General features: G+C 43.4%; 1 protein-coding gene across 1 annotated transcript; it reads left to right on the forward strand.

Annotated features, from left to right (window-relative positions):
• The first annotated feature begins 995 nt into the window (after positions 1-995).
• CRSH (Ca2+-activated RelA/spot-like protein) lies at positions 996-22,257 on the forward strand. Its single transcript, XM_087676623.1, has 12 exons — positions 996-2,456; positions 2,948-3,886; positions 4,014-4,298; positions 4,388-5,299; positions 5,577-5,643; positions 16,530-16,708; positions 16,790-17,047; positions 17,133-17,234; positions 17,371-17,481; positions 17,675-17,776; positions 17,879-17,980; positions 21,448-22,257. Exons 1-12 carry the CDS (start codon positions 1,437-1,439, stop codon positions 21,718-21,720), a joined length of 4,350 nt encoding a protein of 1,449 aa, XP_087532749.1. The 5' UTR covers positions 996-1,436; the 3' UTR covers positions 21,721-22,257.
• Positions 22,258-22,603: the final 346 nt, after the last annotated feature.

The raw sequence follows: 22,603 nt of genomic DNA on the forward strand, positions 1-22,603 counted from the left end.
AATAATTGTGAATTGTTTTCGGCCATGTCTCTGTTGTATCATCTTCCAAATGATCTCCCAACCTTTCTTGCAAGGTAGGATTTGCAACCTTCAAAAACTATTCAACCTTCTGACCCTCTAGAGCATGCTGCTCAACGACATCCAACTGTGCATACTTGCTCTCAAATTTTTGCAGCAAGGCAATGGCTACAAGATCTTTGTTGGGTTTCTCTACCTCGTCCATAAATGTCAAAACTATTCAATACCAAGGTATATACTACTTCTCAAGAGGAGTTTTTCCCATAGCTTGAGGAGTTATAATTATTAAAACTACAAGCTTCCACATGACAAATTCTCACCATATTAATGACCATGACTCTCATGTTGTGCAAAGAGTGTCACAACAAACGTGTGGTTACTCCACACTGATGAGAGTAGTAGCCCAGTTGTGACAGGTCTCTAGATCGAATCCCACAATTGGGTGGCTTTGAGGTGCCTGCACCTTTGGGTGAGAAACAATGGGGTGATTCCATACATGCAAAAAGACACATTGCAAAAAACTTGTGGTTGCTCCATAATGTTTCGTCCATATGTAAATGAAAAGTTCTAGTGTGGGGTTCAATGGAAGATTTTCTACAATTAAGCCGTAGGTTTGTGAGGAGGACAAGGAGGGGATCTACCAACCAAACACGACCACGTGTAAGGTCAAGGGAAAAGCAACGCATTCAAATGTCATTTTTGTGCTAATATGCAGAATTTTTTGTGTTGGAGGTGGTATAGTGTAGGCCACAAGAAAAAGGGGAATGGAAGAAACAAAAGGGGAGAAATGCTAATAGTGAGCATGGGAGTGCCACGTCTGAGAGGCCCTGTGTCGCGCCACAAGCCCCGAAATATATCTCGACGGTCTGTAGGCCTATGCCTGAGAGTATCCACAATTTGATTCGATTTTTGCGATTTTCCACCTTTTTTTGAAAATCCCTTTTTCTTGCTCTTTTCCCAAATCAACCAATGCGGTGGTTCTCATCATCATCCTTCGGAAACTCTCTCTCTTTCTCTCTCTCTCGCATCAGCTTTGTTCTTCCTTCCTGCCTTTTCCATTTCCGTCACTGCCGTGCCTGATCGTCTGACTCCATTCCCGCCTCTCGTTCCTTTGCATCGCAATCATAGCTCTCTCTGCTTCGATCACCTGCCGTTTTATCGTTTACAATACTGGATTGGTTGACAGTGTACTAATCCAGGAGCTGCTCTCACCTTTCAAGGTTTTCAAGCCTTTCGAGCAAAAACGCCCGCACGCTTGCAGCTGAAAGCCTCAGAACACTCAGAAGGGGAGGAGAAAGCATCATTGTTTGAAGATTGAAGCAAAGCTGCTCCCAAACCAGGTATTTCAACGTCTGTACAAATTTTTGATTGAAGGCCGAGCCCCCCTGGAGCATCACCGCCTTTGGTGTCGAAGGACGATGCACGTGCTTCTCCCGAATGGCTTGTGCACTGCAAATATGCCTGCCTTGCTGAGACACCTTGGCTACTCTGACTGGTCTGACAGCTCTCGCCTCAGTCTTGGATCAACCTATCGGGACAAGATCTCAACTTGTAGAACAGCCTTTCCTCTGTGCTCTCCTGGGAGTCCGCGGAAGCACGGCCTACTTCGTAGACGAAGATGTAAAGATGTGGTTGCTAAGCTTGAAAGTCCACCTCCGCCTAAAAGACTGGTGAAAGCGCACATCACCAGGGGCTTACGGACATTGGTTTTGGAGAAGGAACCAGATGATGCAGAGAAAGGTGTGTCCGAGGCTTCGACATTGTCAGGACCACGGAAAATTGAGGTGGTTGGGAGGGATATCGACTTAGAACATGAGATGCAGTTGATGAGGGAGAAACAATCCTTATCTTCAAGGAGAAGAAAGAAGCAAAGAGAGTCCAAGATTAAGTTGGAGGATCTCCAGTCCTTAACTGTATACATTGCTGATCAGGTAAGCAGAGCTTCCGAGGCCACTAAAGAGGTCCAAATCAGGTCAGAAGGTGATGCAGCAAACCTTGCCGAATCAGATGAAGGTCATTTCAGCAGTGACAGTGAAAGTGTTTTAATCCTTGGACGAGGACAACACATAAATGGCAGCACACACGTTGCTACCAATGTAGAGAAGGATTTGGCATCTTCTGTTAGGTCTCTTGATGGACTACTCGATTCTAATGACGGCAGGTCTATTAGTCCTCTTGAAGGACTAGTGCCAGTGAAGGAACAGTCAACTTTAGCTCTCTCAGAACTTTCGGGAGGGGGCCGTTTAGTTGCCGATTTCACAACTGCCTGGGATGGCTTAGCTGGAAAATTGTCTCTTTCATCTGTTCCAGCCAAACAAACTCAGCAATTGCTCATTGCATTGAAATTGTGTGTGTCGGCAGTGCGTCGAGCATCTAAAGATGGGAGGACCCTGCTCTCACGATCCTTGTCGATTGCCTACACACTCGCTGATTTGCAGGTATCCACTAAACTATAACCAGCAGGTTTTTAAATAGGCAAGTGAATAACAGCTTTCTGCACACTCTCTTTCACTCTCTGTTTAGTTTTATTCCTTAAACTGTGGCTCGATAGCATGGCCTTTTCGTGTCATATCCTACACATCCGCTTGGTCCTTGCAGTTGTTAACGTTTCTGCTTTGCTAGTATCTTTCACGTTCAGACTTCGAATTTGTTGGATGCTCGCCTGATTCAGCCCCTCTAGGAAACTTCTGCTTCCCTATTTTTGAAGTGTTCGAGATACAGTGGCTTAGAATTCTTGTTGTGGAAGTTATATCTGCATGCCAAGAATGCCGGGATATGAAAAATTGAGATAACTGTCAACCAAGTAGCTGGTCGGGGGTCACTAAAGTAGCTTGTTTGCCGTGCTTGACAATGCATCGTATCGTTTTAAAGTCTAAACAGACCGAGATTCTAATTAGTATGTTTCTGAAACGACTCGAGTTTTGTTTAGATGGACGCAGTGGTGGTCGCTGCCGGTCTTCTCCATAGCGTGGTCGAAGCAGGTCTAGTAGGCACGAGACTAGTAGACCAACAGCTCGGTAGTGAAGTGAGTCGACTACTTCATGACTGCATGCGATTCAAGAGAACAGTTGATCAGATGGACTTACTGGATGAAGAAAGTGCTAGAGCTGCCAGGCGATTTTGCCTCTCATACCATGATATCCGTTCCATAATTATTGGGTTTACAGCTCAGCTTTACAGGATCAGGCATATGCAAGACCTTCCGAGGTATCATCAACACATGTTGGCCTTGGAGGCTTTACATGTCCATGCTCCTCTCGCCCAAGCTATTGCTATGGAAGAGGTATCCCAAGAGCTTGAAGACTTAGCCTTCAAGGTTATACTGCCTGAATCATATGAATCTTTAGATAAATGGTTCAGGAGTCAGTGGCCTGATGTCAATGTACTGGAGAACTGCAAACGAAAGTTGTCGGTATCTTTAGAGGAGGATGTACAGCTCAAAACTTTGATTGATGGCTTCACAATTTCAGGCAGATGGAAAAGCCGATTCAGCACCATGAAGAAGCTACTGAAAGATGGTCGGAAGCCGGAGGGAGTTTATGACATTGCTGGTTTACGAGTAGTGGTCAACCCTCATCGTAGCTTAACTCCTTCTGAGGCTCGAGAGAAAGGGGTTGAAGCATGCTACAGGGTACTCGAGATCGCCAGGTCTTTGTGGCGGGAAGTACCTGGAAGATTGAAGGATTACATTGCAAAGCCGAAGTCCAATGGATATGAGAGTTTGCATGTGGCGGTCTATCTGAACACTCCAGACTTCAAGCGATCAATAATGGAATTGCAAATTCGAACGTCAGTTATGGATTACATGGCTAGTGGTGGCGACGCTTCACATTCTTTCTACAAAGGGGGGCTAACAGATCCAGAGCAGGTGATTTCATTTATGCTTTAGGTTTTTGAGCTTTTGTACTACTCACTGATCCTCATGCATAGCCAATTTGTATTTTGTTCTTTCAACGCAAGATTTGTTTTCTTTACATCAGCTTATTCTGCTGCAGGTACAACAATTGAAGAAATTAATGATGGCTGCTGCCGATCGAGCCGCTCTTTCCCTTAAGGAGTTGGCTGGGGAATCGATGAGTCTCAGTAGTCCGGCTGAAAAAGATCAGGTCTTCATGTTTTTTGACAAAAATAGTGATGGCAAAATCAGCATGGCAGAGTTCCACCAAGTTATGGTCGAGCTAGGAGCTGATCAAGACGAGGCAAAAGAACTGATGCAGCTGGTTGACACGAACAACGATGGGTCCGTCAGCGCTGATGAATTTGCAGAATTCAGGAAACAGGTAGTAACCGCTTCCCTCTGGGCGTGCCTTTCTTGTCAAGTCCGCAACACTATGGCGGTGTTGACGTGTTATTTGAAATTTCTTTCCAGGTTCGTTTCTTGCGAGGATTTGAGGGCTTTGATAAGCATTTCAGCAGCAGATTAGGCTGGACACTCAGGGACGCATCTCGTAGTAGGAACTTGAGTTCGGACAAAGGGATATCCAACGCTCGTCCGTTAGAAGATGGTACTGCAAAAACGCCAGTAGCGGAACATAAATCTGAGGACGGGACTTCAAAAGTAGTTTCAGTTGAAGGACCTCAGATAGATCTCAATGCTTCCTTGAGACGCCTATCTACCACACCTCACATGGATGTTTACAACAGTACCACTGGATCTGATAAAGATGGGAATAGTAAAATGTCACCAGGGGAAAATAAATCTGTAAATGGAAGTGCCAAATCTACAGTGGTAGAACAGAAATCCCGAAATGGTAGTAAGAAAACATTAGCAACAGAGCGAGAAATAAATGGAAGTTTGAAAGCAGGTGCAGTTCTTGAGTTTGAGTTGAAGTTGATGACTTCTTCAAAATCACCATCCACCACCAACAGCATGAAATCAACTGAGCAGGGTCCCGCGAAGTCTAAGAGTGATGCGGGTGACTTGCGGGTCGGCCATTCCTTTTCTGATTTCACAGAGATTTTAAGGGATGATTCAAGTTTTGACGCACTATCAAATTGGAATGAAGAAGAAGCAATGAGATTGGAAAGGATAGAGAACTCCAGCAAGAGCAGCACCAGCTTCAGTGATGTCAACCTCCATTCACTTCGTCCAAGCAAGCTTGCTGGTTTATTGAGGCCAACTACCCCAAGTTCACGAAAGGAAACGACTACCGGGATGGCAGAAACAGCTAGCGAGGATGGTCAAGAAACGAAGCTTCTTGACTTACAAGAGGGGCTGAGAAATATTCGGCGACTGATACGCGCGAGGAAGTTTGTAGCTGCGAGTAGCGTTGCCGAACAGGTATTGTGTTGAGGCTTTCTTCTGCACGTTTTATGAAGTTTTCGAACTTAGCAGTGAAGAATTGGTTTCGTCTATACGACAACGCGTTTCACTCATTCATCTAGTCATATTGCATACGTTTCGAAATTCTATGTTACTAATACGCTTTAGTAGTTTAGTGGTTTGAAGCCCCTCATCCAAAGTGTTTCTTTTCCTAAGAGCTAGCTTTGTGTTCTATTGATTTCTGAATACCGATGCGGGGCTCCAATTAGTTATCCAAGTTTCTCTCTGAATGCAGTTGTACAAACAGTACCCTGACAATACAGATGTGCTGGTGGAGTATGCCTACGTGAAGAGACAGCTAGGTAAGGTTCATGGTAGTTTTTAATGTGGTTCAAGTTTGTGTCCCTCTTGCCAGTGAATTAAGTAGTTCGTAATTCTTGTTGTGTGGGTTGCACTTTCATGGACTTTAAAGGTCTCCCAAAGGCGGAATCTTTCCGTATTATTCTGTTGTGAACTTACGGATAGGAATTGAACTTATTCATAATCAATATTCTAACGGGTGGGAATCGAACTTATTCATAATCAATATTCATAACGGATTATCATCGGTTAGTAAACAAAAGAGGGAAACAACCACATAATGTTGAAAAGTAGATTTCTAAAAGTTAATGTAAACAGAAACTGAAAACTAAGAGTTATCAAATTAACAAAGGGCCCCTTATTTAGGTTTTCCCTTGTTGGAATACTTATGTTTGTGACCTGGCTTATGTTTTATGAACAAAGGAGATAAATGGCTAGACTAGCCTTGGATAGTTAGCCTTTAGTAGAAACTTGTGAAATAAGTTTTTGGGATTGGGAGATGTAGAAGGATAATACATATGCAATAGTTGAAAAATGATAACGATCTCAACTATGAAAAGAACAATCAAACGCAATGCGATAATGACATGCAATTGTATACGATACATGATTATGGTACTTAAGGTTGCATAAACCCTACAAGTACTGACTATAAGGGTGTATAATTGGACTACTTAAGGTTGCATGAGAGTACGGGCTATGGTAATGTTGTTGTAGTCTTCTTATGAACGGCCTTGGTACAAACAAGATTATCAATGGGTAAATCTCTCGGTAAAGTTTGTGGTTTAAAAAAAGCTTTATAACAATGTGTAGTGCGCATAGCTTTGGTGGAGTGTTGGGACAATTCTCTTCGAAATTTATAAATTTAGGGGGGCTAGGTCTGTGCCTTTCATTGTCCACTAGTGCTCATATCATCCTAATATACATGCTTTAAGAATTGACTCACTAACTTGGTTTGTGATGCTCCTCAATTCTCTTCGATAGTTGTAGCTCCTTTCTCCTCTTGTCTTGCTAGAAATACATCTCGAGCAAGCTTTAAGTCTTGCCCCTATTGGGGGTTAAGGTGCCTCTGCCTAGCCGCCCGTATATTACTATACTGACAGTACCCGCCATTGCACACTGCAAGTGGCAGGCGTCCGTCACAGTCACTTATTTTTTATTCTTTTAGTGATAGTTTGAATAAAGGAAGACCCGGCCACACATTGTGGTTGTTGGAGTTTCCATTTTGATTTTTCTCTCTCTCTCTCTTGTTCTTGCTCTCCATCCGCCATAGCTCTCATCGCCAAGCTTCTTCCTCCTGGGCTCTACTTCCCTTTCAACTGGTATCAGAGCAAAGACATTAAAGCTTGCCCGGCATTCTCTTCAACCTGGATTTGAAGAGCTTCAACTCGAGCTTCAATGGCAGCCATGGCACCTCCATTTGCAGGTATGTTTTGATCTCTCGCCTCCTCCCCGATCTTCCCGACCTTAATTGGCACCTTGCAAGGCTGCATTGGAGCCCACTGATCATTGCGAAGTGCTCAATAGCATTGTTGAAGACTCCCCAGCCTCCAGGAGCAACCAGCGCAAAATGCAAAATGGGGTGCATTTTTAGGGGGTTGGACTGATCCACTCCTGGCATTTCCAGCTCCTTTCTCGGCTTTCGGGCATTGTTTACAAGCTTCCCGACTATCTCCGGACTCCCCGGCCTTGGTTCTTGGCTCACGGTGATCGATATGAGTGTTTCCACCTTCAGCCATTGCTGTACACACAGTCCCAGGACTATTAAAACAAGGCATCACTTGACATTTGATGTTTGATGCTTTTTGGCATTGCTCGTTTGATGTCTATTGATGCCCGGTGATGCACGAATGTTATGGGATGCTATGTCTATGCTTTGGGATTGATTTGGAGCAGATTTGGGCACCGATTGAGCTTCATTTGACAGTGAATATGCTACTATAATACAGTGCGCTGAAGCTCATTTACTTGGTGTATGCATTGGTTCTTGGATATGGGGTGCTTACTGGCGATTTGAATGATCATACTAATATGTTTGGAGATTGTCAAATGCTTATTTTTGCTTCCGGAATGCTTTTGAGCTTGGATTAGGCTTTGTCTTGGTTGTCATTCACTGGCATTTGGATTGAGTTGGCGTGCTTTGGACTGGTTTATGCCTATTGCCACTACTTGACATTTAGACTTCTTGCATTTATGCTTTTGTCAGATATGGATGCCACTTGGTCTATCCATACTTGACAGCCATTTGGAGCTTCGTCTTTAGATGTATTTGAGCATTTTGGACCTACTGGGCATTATATTTGGTTGTCAATTACATGCTATGTACTCGATATGATCGTTGCTCGCTCTATTTGAATCTGACTTTACTTCTAGTGGGAGCCTCTTGGCATATTCGGATGTACACAGAGTTTTACTTACACTTGAGCTTGAGCTTGTGGGACAGCTACATGCATTTGCTCTCTTGAGAGCTTTATGTCAGAAGTTAGTCTATAGTAGGTTGACTTGATACGCCTATTGGGGCAGTCACCTATCTCTGTCACAGGTTTGTCAGTTTTGTATGCATCTTGGACGGTTATGCATTGAGCTTCTTGCTCTATAAGTTGTGCTTGTGCTTGGTCTCTTCTCTTACCCCGAGATCCATTACATGCATGACTTCTAGACCTATGAGATGTCTCTTGTCTGATAGGTTATTGGTCTGACAGTTCTTGGTACCTTCTTGCCCCTTGACACTCACTGTTGGATGTCTCTTGCTACCTGGCAGTTGCAGTGATATATTTATCAGTGATTGCTTCACTTTGAGATAGTTTAACATACTGCTGTAATTTATTCCAGCAAGCTGAAATCTGCAGTTTTCGAGTACTTGTATGAGAGTAATGCTTACTATTTGGTGTTATCTTGGTCATATTTGGTGGATAGGTGGTTCTCTTGGTGATATCCACTCTATCAACCAGTTTTAGCAGTGGTTTTAGTGTATTTTCTGCTAATTACAGTAACATGCAATTTTACATTTTTGCTTTGATTTGGGACAGTATGGTTGGTCATCTGAAAGACATAGCTCTCTTTAACATTGTTAAGTTGGATGGTACCAACTATGGGTATTGGAAGTCCCAGATATGACAAGTTTTGGTGCAGAAGTGGCAGATTAAACCATTGCGTTTCAAGGGTGCTAAACCCGAGGATATGGATGATGATGTTTGGATGGAAGTTGATGAGCTATGCAAGTCTACCATTATCTTGTCACTCTCAAAAGAGGTCCATCATAATGTTGTTGAAGATGAGCATCAGAGTGCATGGGACTTATGGGAGAAGATTCATGAGCTTTATAGACAGCAGAGTCTTGTGTCACAGATGTATTGGTTGAAGCAGTTGATGGACCTTCGCATGATGGAGGGGATATCCCTATCATCTCATTTCAGTTAGTTTCATAAAAATCTGTTGTCACAGGGTATTGAGTTCAAAGTCAACTTGCATCCATTGTTTCTGCTTGGCACTTTGCTTGAATCATGGGATGTCTTCTATACTGCCATATGCACAGACAAGCTTGATGGGCTGAAAATTAAAGATGTTGAGAGTGCTTTATTGACAAAGAAAATCAATAGAAAAAACAATGATGCTTTCCACTCTTCACATGCATTGACCGTTAGAGGTGACAGACATGGTAGGCATGATAATGATCATAAGGGCAAGGACTCTCAGAAGTCCAGGTCAAAGTCACGTGGCCGCAGTAAGTCTCGTGGATGGAAGTCTCTGATCTTACCTGTCATTACTGTGGGAAAGCAGAACATATTAGGCCGCAGTGCCATAAGATGCGCGATGATAAGCACAAGGAAAAGGGAAAATAGAAAGTGCAGGAAAAGTCTTTTGAGCACAGTATTGTACCTGCAAAGTCCAGTGTGAAGATAGAAGAGGTTAATCTCATGCAAGCCACTGATTCAGATGAGGATTACATACTTACAGCTTTTTCATGCGATGCCTTACAGGCTCCTGAGACACATTCTATGTATACGTAGTGCTGGCTTTTGGATTTGGGTGTGTCATTTCATGTGACACCCTGTAGAGATTGGTTTCATACCTATCGTACCATCTCTGGTTCTGTGCGTCTTGGTGATGACAGGTCTCTTGATATTATGGGCATTGGAGATGTTAGGTTGTAGTTTCTTTCTAGCAGTTCTTTTGTTTTGCATAATGTACGCCATGTGTCTGCGTTGACTCGTAGCCTTATGTCAGCTGGACAGTTTGATGATACAGGGTATTTTGTGTCTTTTGGACACTTTGCATAGAAGATTACTCGTGGTAGGCTTGTACTTGCAAGAGGTGCCAAGTCTGGCAGCCTCTATCCCTTACTTGTATTTGGAGCTACCTTGAATCATGTTTTGTCTGTGGGTTTTATACCCCATGTATTTGTTTGGCATGCTCGTTTGGGACATATGTCCCTTAAAGGAATGAAAATGCTCTGTGCTTTGCAGTATCTTCCGTCTTTTGACTCTTCGCATTTTGATTCTTTTGATCATTGTTTGTATGGCAGGCAGACTAGGAATATGCACAAAAAGTCTGGTAAAAAATGTATGGGTGAGCCCTTGGCTCTTGTGCACTCAAATGTATGTGGACTTATGTCCTGTCAATCACTACGTGGGGTAAGTATTTTGTTACTTTCATAGATGATTACTCACGTAAGGTTTGAGCTTATCACATAAAGAGAAAATTCGATGTCTTAGATATATTTCAACGTTGGCTTGCATTAGCAGAGAACTAGTCTGGGAATAGGCCGAAATGCCTAAGGTCAGATAATGGGGGTGAGTATGTATCACATGCTTTTGAGCAGTTTTAGGCAGTTACTACTGCAGTGCATCTCATTAAAAGGTCATCTAGCAGTGGCATTGACTTTTAGGTTGCAGAGGAGGTATGGGTAGGCAAGCCCCCCTCTTATGATCATTTGCGTGCCTTTGGATGTGAGGCATTCTGTCATGTGTCCAAGGACAAACGCAATAAGCTCGATCCTAAAAGTGTCAAATGCATTTTCATTGGCTATGGAGATGCAAGAGAGATGGGTTACCGTCTATGGGATCCGCAGGTGCGGAAAGTGATCCATAGCCATGATGTCATCTTTCACGAGGACAAAATGCATATGCAGCTTGAGAAAGTGGTTGAGGTACGTAGAGTTATCTTTCAAGAGGAGCTACTTGCTCCTGTACTGCTTGCTCCACGGCTAGCTAGACAGCGTGCAGCATCATTTGATGCTCATGGCCCAGATGTTAGACATGTTGATGTTAGACAGGATGTTGGTCAGGCAGCATAGCTTGGGTTGAGGCATTCTACTAGAGATAGGCCGTTTTATGCCCTCTGGATTATGTACTAGTTACAGATGCAAGAGAGCCTCTTACTTATGATGAGGCTATGTATAGGGCTGATTGTCACTTTTGGGAGAGGGCTATGCCGTCTGAGCTTGACTCATTGCATAAGAATCAGACTTGGGATTTGGTTTCCTTGCCTCAGGGTAAGGAGGCTTTGCCATGCAAGTGAGTGTACAAGCTGAAAAGTACCTTGAACACCCTAAGCCGGCATACAAGGCTTGATTGTTTGCTAAGGGCTTTAAGCAAGAGCATGGTGTTGACTTTGATGAAGTATTTTCTTCTGTGGTCAAGATGACTACTCTACGCTTAGTCTTGGCTTTGGTTGCATAGCTTGACTTGGACTTGTACCAGATGGATGTCAAGACGGCTTTTTTACATGGGGACTTGCATGATGAGATTTACATGGAGCAGTCTAAGGGCTTTGCAGAAGCTAAAGAAAAGTCTATATGGCTTGAAGCAGGCACCTAGGGAATGACACTATAAGTTTGATGCATTCATGCAGTCACAGGACTAAAGCCGCAGTGCTATGGATTCATGCTTGTACATGAAGAAATCTCGCGACGATTCTTTATTGATTTTGGAACTCTATGTGGATGATATGCTTTTAGCAGGAACAGCTCATGAGGAGCTAGATGCTCTTAAGGCTCAGCTCAAGAAGAGCTTTGAGATGAAAGATCTAGGACATGCTTCTCATATACTTGGCATGCGCATTACGCGTGACAGATCTCAGGGACTACTCTATCTGTCACAGAGGGAGTACATTGATAGAGTCCTTGAGCACTTTCGTATGCAGGATGTTAAGCCTATTGGCTGTCCGTTACCTTCTCATGTGAAGGTTTCATAGGTCGATTGTATGCAAATAGATGAGCAGAGGGCCGAGATGGGCAAGATTCCCTATGTATTAGCTGTGGGCAGTCTTATGTATGCCATAATAGCCACCCGTCTAGATATTACTTTTGCAGTTGGGATTGTGGCACGTTAATATGGCTACACCTGGCAAGAAACATTGGGATGCCGTGAAGGGTATCATGAGGTACTTAAAGGGCACAGTAGATATGTGTAGTTGCTATGGCAGCCAGGATACAGGAGTTGTGGGGTATACTGACTCTGATTATACAGGACATGTAGATAGTAGGAAGTCCACTTCTGGCTATGTGTTCACTTATGTTGGAGGGGCTATCTCTTGGATGCCCATGGCGCAGAAGTGTACAGCCCTTTTCACTACAGAGGCCGAGTATATTGCAACCACAGAGGCTTGCAAGGAGTCTATCTGGTTAGACCGTTTGATTGCATACCTTGGTATGACAGATGCTATACCTACACTACATTCAGATTTTATGACTGCCATTCAATTGGCCAAGAATCCGGTCTTCCATGCGAAGAAACATATTGAGGTAAGGTATCACTCATTCGTGAGGTCGTTGATGACAGGTGTGTTGACCTTGTCAAGATTCCGAGCAGAATCCTGTAGACTTGCTCACAAAGAGTCTCACTACAGGGTGCTTTGCCTTCCTCAGGAGATTGATGGGCGTTGAATGAGATGATGTCTTTTTCCTCATCCTGTTGTACACGTGTACATGTTGTACTGTCTTTTCTTTTTCTTTTCTCTCATTGGGACAGATTTGCCTTTAAGTGGGAGGTTGTTGGGAGTAAATGCACCTCCGCCTAGCCACCCGTGTATTACTACATTGGCAGTACCTGCCACTGCACACCTCAGGTGGCGGGCGCTCGTCACTGTCACTTATTCTTTATTCTTTTAGTGATAGTTTGAATAAAGGAAGGCCCGACCACACATTGTGGTTGTTCGAGTTCCCATTTTGAGTTTTCTCTCTCTCTCTTGCTCTTGCTCTCCATGCGCCATAGCTCTCACCGCCAAGCTTCTTCCTCCTGGGCTCTACTTCCCTTTAAGCCCCTTGTGATTAGTTGGCCGCTTTCTAATTGGGCACATTGTTATTGGAGCCGTAAAGAGGTTGGCACATTCCCTTGGCGCTGGGAAGGGGGCAAGTGGGGATGGCTTCCTTTTGTAGACTTCAATGATGCATTACTCCGACTTGTTGCAAGTCATACCTATACAGATCCCCTACAGTTAGCCATTTGTCTTCTTGTTTCAAGTTTCCTAGGTTATTGCCATCACCTACATGGTTTGTAATAGCCACTTTTCAACCAGTTCTAAGGTCTTAAGAGGTCCTCAAGCTTTCTCAAATATACATTACATGCATGCTAGCCAAATCAGCAACTTAAACTCTTCGTCCGGAGCAAGTTACTCTATGGCAAATTTAGATGTAGACAACTCCCCTGAATCGTACTCCACATTAGTCAGTACTATCCAGTCCACGTCTCATGCTTAAGCAATTAAATGGAGTTCATGGCTCAATTAGTATTGGATATACTTGTAAACCGTGAATAGAGAAGCAGCCCCTGACAATTAGGTTCTCGAAATAATGCTTTAGACCTGCGAAAGCGAGCTATCGAAACGGAAGAGTCTTGGAACCTTCATTTTCTACATTTATTTACATGCATTAGGGTCATGTTTTCTCGAGTCTTCATTATAGCTATCTATTCAGAGAGGATACATGGTTACACAAAGATTCATGTAAGAGCCTTGTCACACCTAGGGGCAATGGGGCAAAGGGTACTTGTGGAATATTAGCGATTAACAACGATTGAGTGGTAAGAACCTTGTCGCACCGAGGGGCAATGGGGTGAACAGGACTTGCAGAATATTAGTAATGCACAGTGGTTGCACCCACTCCATGAAATACAACATTTTGGAGGGAGAGCAAAAGGACTTATACAATCGATGTTAGAGGTGCTATTTTGATTGGTTATCTATTTCTATAACTTTGTCGTTGCCCAATGAAATTCGATATCCCCCACAAGCACAATGTTTGCACTCGGTCTTTCCCTAGTGCTAGTAGGGGAAATGGAGGGTTTAGGAAACCCCATTCCCCTCGATTGCATTTAGTGTGATTGTGTGGTATTGGGGGGAAGTGGGGTATCCCTTCCCCAAGCCCTAACTATGAAGCTAGTACTAAATTCTATCCTTGCAAGTAGGAAGTAGCTACTAAATAGTGAGTGTTGTATGAATGTCCTGGCAATGGAAGCATCTAATTATAGAAAGACTAAAGCAGTAGCTTGTATTACAACTACTAATGGGTATCCAGTCAAATTTAGGAGTCTACACATATAAACACGTGTATATGTTTATATTTACAACTTTTTGAATTTGGAGTCAAGTAGCTCGTACTACAACTACCAATGGGCATCTTATCAAATTTAGAAGTCTACACACATAGACAGTTATATATGTAAATATTATAGTTTTCAGGTTATCATTTTACCGTTTTAGACCTAGGTCAAAACGCTGTTTCACAACTTCGAAACTTGTCTTTGCATCTCCTCTTTTCCGAAACTCCCATCAACTATGCCACAATACCACCTAACAGGGGTTTCCAATCGTGCGTTTCAGAACTCACACATTGAATTAGACATTACTTTTCCTGGAATTCATGGTGGTTTTGTGCGTTTGAAAAGAGCAAAAGTTTTGCAACTTCTCTGCCAGTTTGATTCATAGCTGGTTACTTTGATCTGGAAAAGAGGTAAAACCTTTAGATTGTTGGTTTACTAAAAAGGAAGAAGACCTTCTGAAATTTCTCGCCAGTTTCACATTGGTTTTGCAACGCATGGTGAGAAGGTGCTCTAACCCTTGCCATCAAGTAACCTACCGATGGCCATCCACAAGTTTGACTGTTACAACGGTCTCGTCAACTTTACACCTCTCTCCCTCTCTCCCTCTCTCTTTCTCTCCCTCGATTACAAGTTCAAACTCTTTGGTTGCTGATCTATAACGTACCTCTCTCATAAGGTGATTGGTGGCTTGGCTATAGAGACAATTGGTTGCAAACTTGCATAGTTGCTGTTAGTTGCTTTTGTGATTACCTGAAGGAATATGACCCTCGATGACATGGCAATTTGCATGCTTCCATTTGACTTTTTGTAAGATTAGTAGATGCTAATGACACATGTTGAAGTGCGTAGCAAGTAATGCATATAGGGTGCTCATTAGGAAAAATTTGGACCCAAAAATGTGCTCTTTAGGGGGTTTGATTCCTCTCTCTCCTCAAAAGTGAGGCTACAATGAAATTTTTGCAAATAAACTTCAAATTTATCGGAGATTGAATATCTAGGATGTACTCTTCGAGCTCTTTGCGTTGATCTACCACACACACACCGTCATGGAATTCTTCATATTTCAAAAGATTTGAAATTGGTGTGAACCATTGACGCCTGTGATGTTGAACCAGGGTTCAAACTGGTTCAGCACCCCATGTCTGGTGTGAACCAGTCTTGATTTCAGCGGAGTCCAGGTTTCGGTTATACCTATCGGTCAACCTACAGGTGGTGGTGGAAAGTAAACGAAGTCAAATTTTAAATTCAAAAAGGAAAACGGGAGAGATGACATCGATCACCACGTCAACAGTTCAGAAAATTTAGTGCACTATGTTCCGGTCACATATGACTGGGAACAAGTTCGAGGCCCTACTGAGTATCCTACTGGGTTTGCAGTTCTCAGCCTGTTACAAACTCAAGCGCTATGTGACCCTACGAGTTCGCACACAAGTTCACAACCTGGATGCGAATCTGAGGTTGGTGGGAACTGGTTCTACATAGACACGTTTATGTATCTTTTATTTTCACATTACGATTTTACCTTTCTGGACCAAGGCTCAAACGCTGTTTCACAACTTCGTGACTCGAAACGTGTTTCCCTCTACCTTTTTCTGAAACTCTTGGCAACTATGCTTCATCAACAGCTGACAATCGCCAATCGAAATTAACCCAGACTCCATCGATGGCCATCCGCAAGTTAAACTTTTACAACCCTCTCGTCGACCCGGCCACATCTCTCTCTAATAGTTGATGATCTATAAACTTACCTGCCTCGTAAGGCTTGGTGATGCTTGGCCGTAGAGAGAATTGGTTGCGAACTTGCGAGGCTGCTGTTAGTTGCTTTTGTGATTGTCTCAGGTAATATGACTCGACGATATTGCAACTGGAATGCTTCCGTTTTGACTTCTCGCGACACTGGTAAATGCTAACGACGCATGTCGACGTTCGTAGCAGATGATGCAAACACGATGCTACAGGAGTAGAGCAGGAGCTACACTACCAGCGTTTATAAGCTAGCCCAGCACGTACACAGGCGTGCTTTATCTGCTCCAGCTGACGACATACCTGCCAGTTATGCTTGCTATATTATATATTCGTGCACTTGATTTGGCCATATGCTTGTTTGGCCTGATTTCGATGCGGCAAAGCTATTACATTGACATGTGGCTTTATCATCTTGCGAGCTTTCCTAAATGCGGCTGGGGCAAGGTTATCTGATTGAGACGCGGCTTTATCATCTGGCGAGCTGTTACAAATTCGTAGGCTAGCCTAGTAACCCCATAAAGAATTGTACATGACAAGCAGCAATTGATTAGAAAAGATATGCCGTTTTAGACCAAAAGATATAATGTTGTATCTGTCTGCAGGGGATCTTGTGGGTGCTGGAGCCTTGTATTCACATGCAGTTAAGGCATTTAAGCGACAGGACAATTTGGGCTACGAGTACATTAGGGCATTACAGTCCTGGGGATCGGTTGAGGCACAAGCTTTCAATACAGCGAGAGCACGTGTACTTTTTATGGATTCAATCAATGCCGCTCGTCGAGTAAGATTCACCAGCTCAATGTTTTACCTTCTTTGTCTCCGAAGACACAGCTTCTGAGTATCTTGACTTTGGGGAATGCAGGAAGAACGGCGCTCTCCAGGAACTGTTGATGGAGCTGCTGTCTATGGCTTGCATGCATGGGCAAAAATGGAAGAGAGGCTTGGAAACTGGAGCAAGGCCATAGAGTTGCTCGACAAAGCTGCAGAAATCCAACCTGGAAATGCAGTAGTTCATCAGTCCCGCGCCCTCCTTGAAGCGAAAGTTCATAATTGGGGGGCTGCTCGTCATCACTTCAGACTAGCCGTCAAAGCAGCTCCCAACGATGTAAAATGCTGGCAGGTGAAAATTATTTGGCAGAATATTCTCTTAGAGCAAATATTATTCGAGAATGCCCCTTATATACACTTAAGTTGTTGAACTGCAGGCATGGGCTGTATTTGAAGCTAATCAAAATAACCTTGAAAGGATGCGCCAATTGTTTCAGAGAGCTCTCGAGGTTGATCCTAAAAGTGTTTACTCTTTACAGGTATAGACGAAGCTATTATCATTTCGTTTTGTTGCAGTTCCTTGTCGACTTCTAAGAGGACTGACAATTCAAGGCATGTAACGGTGTGTCACTTTGGTTCTCAAAAACTTCCTACATATCGGATTATTTCATGCAGGCCTGGGCATACCAAGAGGCTCTCATTGACACACCCGACTCTAAAGAGAAAGCTCGATCTTTGTACCAACGGTGCACAGAAACAGAACCTGACAATTTGTTTTCGTGGCAGGTATATTCGTTCACATATGAGGGTAGAAATAGCATGGACCTTTCTTGGCTAACCCTGAAATTTTCATTGGACCTCCAAGTTCTTCGCCAGCCCTATTAATAAAAAAGCGAATTTTAAAAATACTTCTCTATGCTTTGAGAGAGAGAGAGAGAGAGAGAGAGAGAAGGGGGTAATGAACAGTTACAATGTACAGGCTTGGGCAGTGATGGAGCAGAATTCTGGCAATTACCATAAAGCAAGGGAGCTTTTTGAGAAGTGCCTCAGCGTGGATCCATTTTGCATTGCAAGTCTCCAGGTTAATTTTCTGTCCAGTCGTTTGCAATTTGCACAAGTTTGAGAACATGTGTGCAGGTTTTATCCTAATTGCATATTGGACGTTTGAACTCTTTTATATTAGGCCTTTGCCAAGATGGAAAGAAGCTGTGGGCATTTGGAGGCTGCCCAGAATTTGCTGAGGAGAGCTTTGAGGCTTCAGCCTGAAAATGCTGCCGTGTTAATGGTAAGTTTATGGTGCTTCATTTCGGTGATCCGTTTCTAATTCTGTCAGTTTTGTTGCAAAGACTTGATTCTTGACCATCGTTTGATGGTGTTTCAAGCCTTAACTCATGCCCACATCCTTTGTGTGTTCCGTCTCATTATGCACATGCCGTCTTGGTAGATTAGCATATGCTTTCTGTCCGCTTTTATTTAGATTGTATTCGCTGTCTGTCTTCCCTCTCAAAGTCTTGTATATCTCTATATGCACGTATTTGCAAGTGTGCGCACGGGCGAGCATGCATGTCTTTGGGGTGTGGGGTAGTGCCTTGTCTCACACGATGTCTTGTCGATTATTTCGTGATACCTTTTCGGGTAGGTTCCCGTTCTCAGGTCTTCTGAAGAATTTGGCTGTTTGGGAAGAGACATTAGCTCTTGATGATTTTACTAAGTTTTCTGATCTGCGTAGGACGTTTAGCTCTTACGGCAGTCGGAATGACCAAACCTGAGAGTCTGCACACATTGATCCATAGAATATTTGCCTATTTCAGCTTCTCTCTCCTGTCTCTCAGGCACATATGATGTGAGCGATGTCTCGTCAGCAATCAGATGTTTTTCTTGTTGGTGAGTGAGCATTGAAGGTTTCTCATCTAGACAACCACACACACAATCTGCAGGTAGAGTCCAGACATTGAACATAGACAATGCTAGAATTGTTCTCTATTAAGGATAAGATGTAAGAGTACAAGAGTAAAGGTGTCAAGACTACTCTTTGTCTCAAGGCTAGAACCTAATACACACACAGTGTGTTCACATGGGAAAAAACCTTTGTCCGGCCAAGGTAAAGCACCCATCCATGAGACCTTGACCACATCTTAACTTTCAGAGGTAGGTGTCAGACTTAAATCTAATAATCCTATTGAAGTGAATGATATGAATGGAGTAGGGTGTAGCAGATCCAACCTGGAACAGGGACTAAGTTTAAAGATTTGTGGTAAACTTCTAACTGTTGTCTTGAAAGAGGCTATGTGAAGCCATAAACTAAGCTGGCATGTGTAGGTGCATAAGTCATGGCTATTTCTTATGCATATAGCTGCTCCTTGACATGATAATGATGTTAGCTCAATACCCTTTGTACATACATGAAAATAAGGAGGGGGTGAAGTTTATTAATACTGTCTTTGCTAGTGCCTGATAGGCTATAGATGACAGTGTGATCATATAACATTGAGTCGGCTCCAATTGTGTCTACCCTTTGAGAGTGGACAACCTAGAATAGCAGACAAACTACTTGGCCTTGCTTAAGGCTAGAGATCTCTTGAAAGGCATGCCATAGGGGATACTTCACCTCTTCACACAAGGTGGAAAAGAATGCCCTGGAGATCCCATCCTCTCTTGGGCACTTCTGTTCATCCTATGATCCGAGGGCTTGAACCAACTCCTGCTCTATGAAGAGTGTAAGTAGGGAAATTCCCATCTCTTCTGTCTTTAGAGATGGGATACAATCTCACACATGCTCCCTGCAATGGAGCACCGGAGCCAACGCCTCTTGCTGAAAAGTTGTATGAAGAAGTCAATGGCTGGTCTCATCACCTCATCAGGGCAAAGCTGCTCTATCTTGAAGGCTGCAAATTTGGTCCCTCGTGGTGTTGGGTTGATGCACCTCGAAAAATTCTCGGTAATGGTCTTGTGGTCTCATACACAAGACAAGAAACCAGAGCCAATTAAAATGCAAACTCCACCCTGTGCATGGGTGCTGATGGAGTACTCCTGAGGTACGTACTGAACCTCCTGGAAGCACCTTCCTGACTCTGTTGGCCTGAGAGGAAGACAAATTGTGCTCCTGAAGTAACGAAATGTTGATACATTGGCTGCCAGACAATCAACTTCCTGGAGCCCTGCACTCCATGGAAGTGAAGGCTATTCATGTTCAAGGATAATAGATATACACTCATGAGGAAACTCTGGTGTTTTGCCAAACATATTTGTGTTCAACATGTTTAAGATGAAGAAAAAGGAGAAGTGGGTGCCATATAGTGGCGCCTGGTGTTAGGTTTGGTATGTGACTAGGGGGAGAAGGGTGTCCAAAGGCATGGTATCTGAATACTGCTTATACTGCCCTATGAAAATAATCTGCTGACTTACTAAAGAGTTACCGGCTACAATCTCCAACAGGTATTTTCTTGACATTTGCAATGGCACCCATACCTTGGGAACCCTGCTCCTGTCACTGCATTTGTGAGAGATGCTGGAAGCACAGTTCCAAAGAGGCAATTGAAGTCCTTCACCAGTTGGTGGTACTCTACCACAAGGCTTGGGAAAAGGAGAGTGACGTGGTATCAAAGGAACCTGTGATGAGATCCAAAGGTGGAGACTATGAAGCTACTATACCAAGGAACCATATATATAACCGCCTTCCTGGACACCACAGGAGAGCTGTCAATGAGTTCCTGTAGTCCGTTTGCATAGGTGAGATGAACCGAGAAGATACCCTGCCCCCATCAGCACTGCCCTTGTGATGCATGCTGATGCACAAGGTATAGTGAAGCCAATTTTGGAGCTGCACCTGGGAAGGGGAGTGACCCACAACTTGTCCAAAGACCATGGTCTCCAACTCCTCCATTGTGCAGGCTCCAACTCCTCCATGGTGCAGGCTGTTTGGGGCTGTTCCCAGAGAGAACCAGATGCAAGAAGAATGTTTGGGGTGCACTGCAATTGGACTAGAGGTTACCATCGTATGCATCTCTCAGAACCACCTGATCATGCTGCTGACTGACTAGAGAGTGGAGGGAAAGCTGCTACGAAGAATTAGGGATTTCACCATAGGTCCGTAGCCACTGGTGGTGGCTCTTGAAGTCACCCTAGCAGGTTTAACTCTGTGGCGCACATACCCAAACTCAGTCATGTGATGTTATACCGTTATTCCTAATATATCGTGCTGTTCTAATCTCTAAGTATTGTTTTGTTGTATGTGCATATTAACCAGCTAAGATTTTTAGGGCCGCGTCTAGGAACATTAGAATGTCAATCGTGTGAGAGCTGTTTATCAACAAGTCCAGCGTAGAATATACTGTATACAAGTAGGTGGTTGAACTAAAATTTAATTTTTGTTTATCTTAATTCAATGCTATATACATGGATCGTAGGGACAAAGTATTAATGATTTCTGTTTGGCAATTTCCTATTCTAGTGAGCAAATTCGGTTCAGTATTCGACTTTAATGAGCGAAGCGTGTGGGCAAATGTCCTTTTCTCTTCAGTGTATATCGGGACCACTGAATGATTCTACGTCCTAGACTCCTAGGGCGTGCCTAGATAACGGCATCTGTGGTCGCAATGCTCTGTGTGTAGGGTCAAAATCATAGTCTTACTGTCGTGAGTGCCTCTCCTTTAATTTAGAGTCGAGAAAATATTAAACTCGTGCTTTTCCTAATTTATTCGTCACAAGTTTTGGGATGGACCTGACCAGTTCTGTTACTTCTCAATTTCTCAGGAGGCTGCTTTTCTAGAGGAGGAGTTAGGAAATGCTTCTTTGGCTGAGAAACTGTTCAAGCTAGCGGGCATGGCAGACAAGCAGAGGAATAGGGTGAGACATAGGATGTTTTTATCTCGTAACGCTACTCGACCAAAGCGCAGTCTGCCGAAGTACAGGGCAAAGCATAAAATTTTCAGGCAAGGTAAACTCGAGGAAGGAGCAGTAAAAAAACAAAAAAGGCAGGAGCAGCAGAGCGGCTCACAACAGATGATTAGTGCCCTTGGAGCATAAGTTTGGGGCCGCCAAAAGCGAAAGAATGTTGTATACTAGTCAAAGAAGGGAGTAACAGTGGAGCTTTGGGAACTTGCCTAGCTCTGTACCCTGGAGGTAGGGAAGACAAAGCTATTCAACAGAACAACGATGCCCGTTGGAATATGTTTCTTGCATTATAACTTCTGGTCAGAGGTCGAAGTTGGCCATCGATTCGAGAAGAGCTAGGGCAGGGGCGTATGATGTTGTACACTATGTATAGATTCTCACAGGATTTGTACATACACAAGATGCGGCAAGCTTGTGTCAAATAGCCGAATCATTGTATCATTTTTTTCACTCTTATTGATTTTGTTCCAGAAGCTCTGGTAATTGAACACCAGTCCAGTCACCAGTGTATGAACCGGAAGAAACGCTCCCAACTGCCTGAAGTTTCAAATTATAACACTTTCCGTCGTAATCTGCTGAAATGAATCCGCAGGTTGATACGAGTGAATTTGAGCAACCGCGCATGCTGTCAATATTATATCGCATGTCTGTTCTCTGGTATATCCTTGCATTTCGCTTTTCTTTTTTAAAAATGAGAACTCGTTGAAGCATATTAAAAGGTAAACGGAGATATATACATCTGAGGGGCTCCCATTCCAATTGCATTTTGTTTTTCCTTTATTTGTTGTTTTGCATTTGGGAAGCGCAGTCATCTTGAACCGTGCTCTTCTATTTATGAGGCCAAACGCAATGGATCATTTCAAATTGAAGCGACAATCCAAGCGTGACGACCCCCAAAAAAGTTGGAAAGTATTTCTAAACCATATCATGGTAAGCAGTAGTGGTAGATAAACAAAGCCTGGGATCGCATTAAATCTGGTCGATTTTTCTAAATCTGAGATGCCTTCTGTGACGG

Source organism: Lygodium microphyllum, chromosome 1 (assembly GCF_053477565.2).
Source record: "Lygodium microphyllum isolate KBCC chromosome 1, Lygodium_microphyllum_v1.1.10, whole genome shotgun sequence".
NCBI lineage: Eukaryota > Viridiplantae > Streptophyta > Polypodiopsida > Schizaeales > Lygodiaceae > Lygodium > Lygodium microphyllum.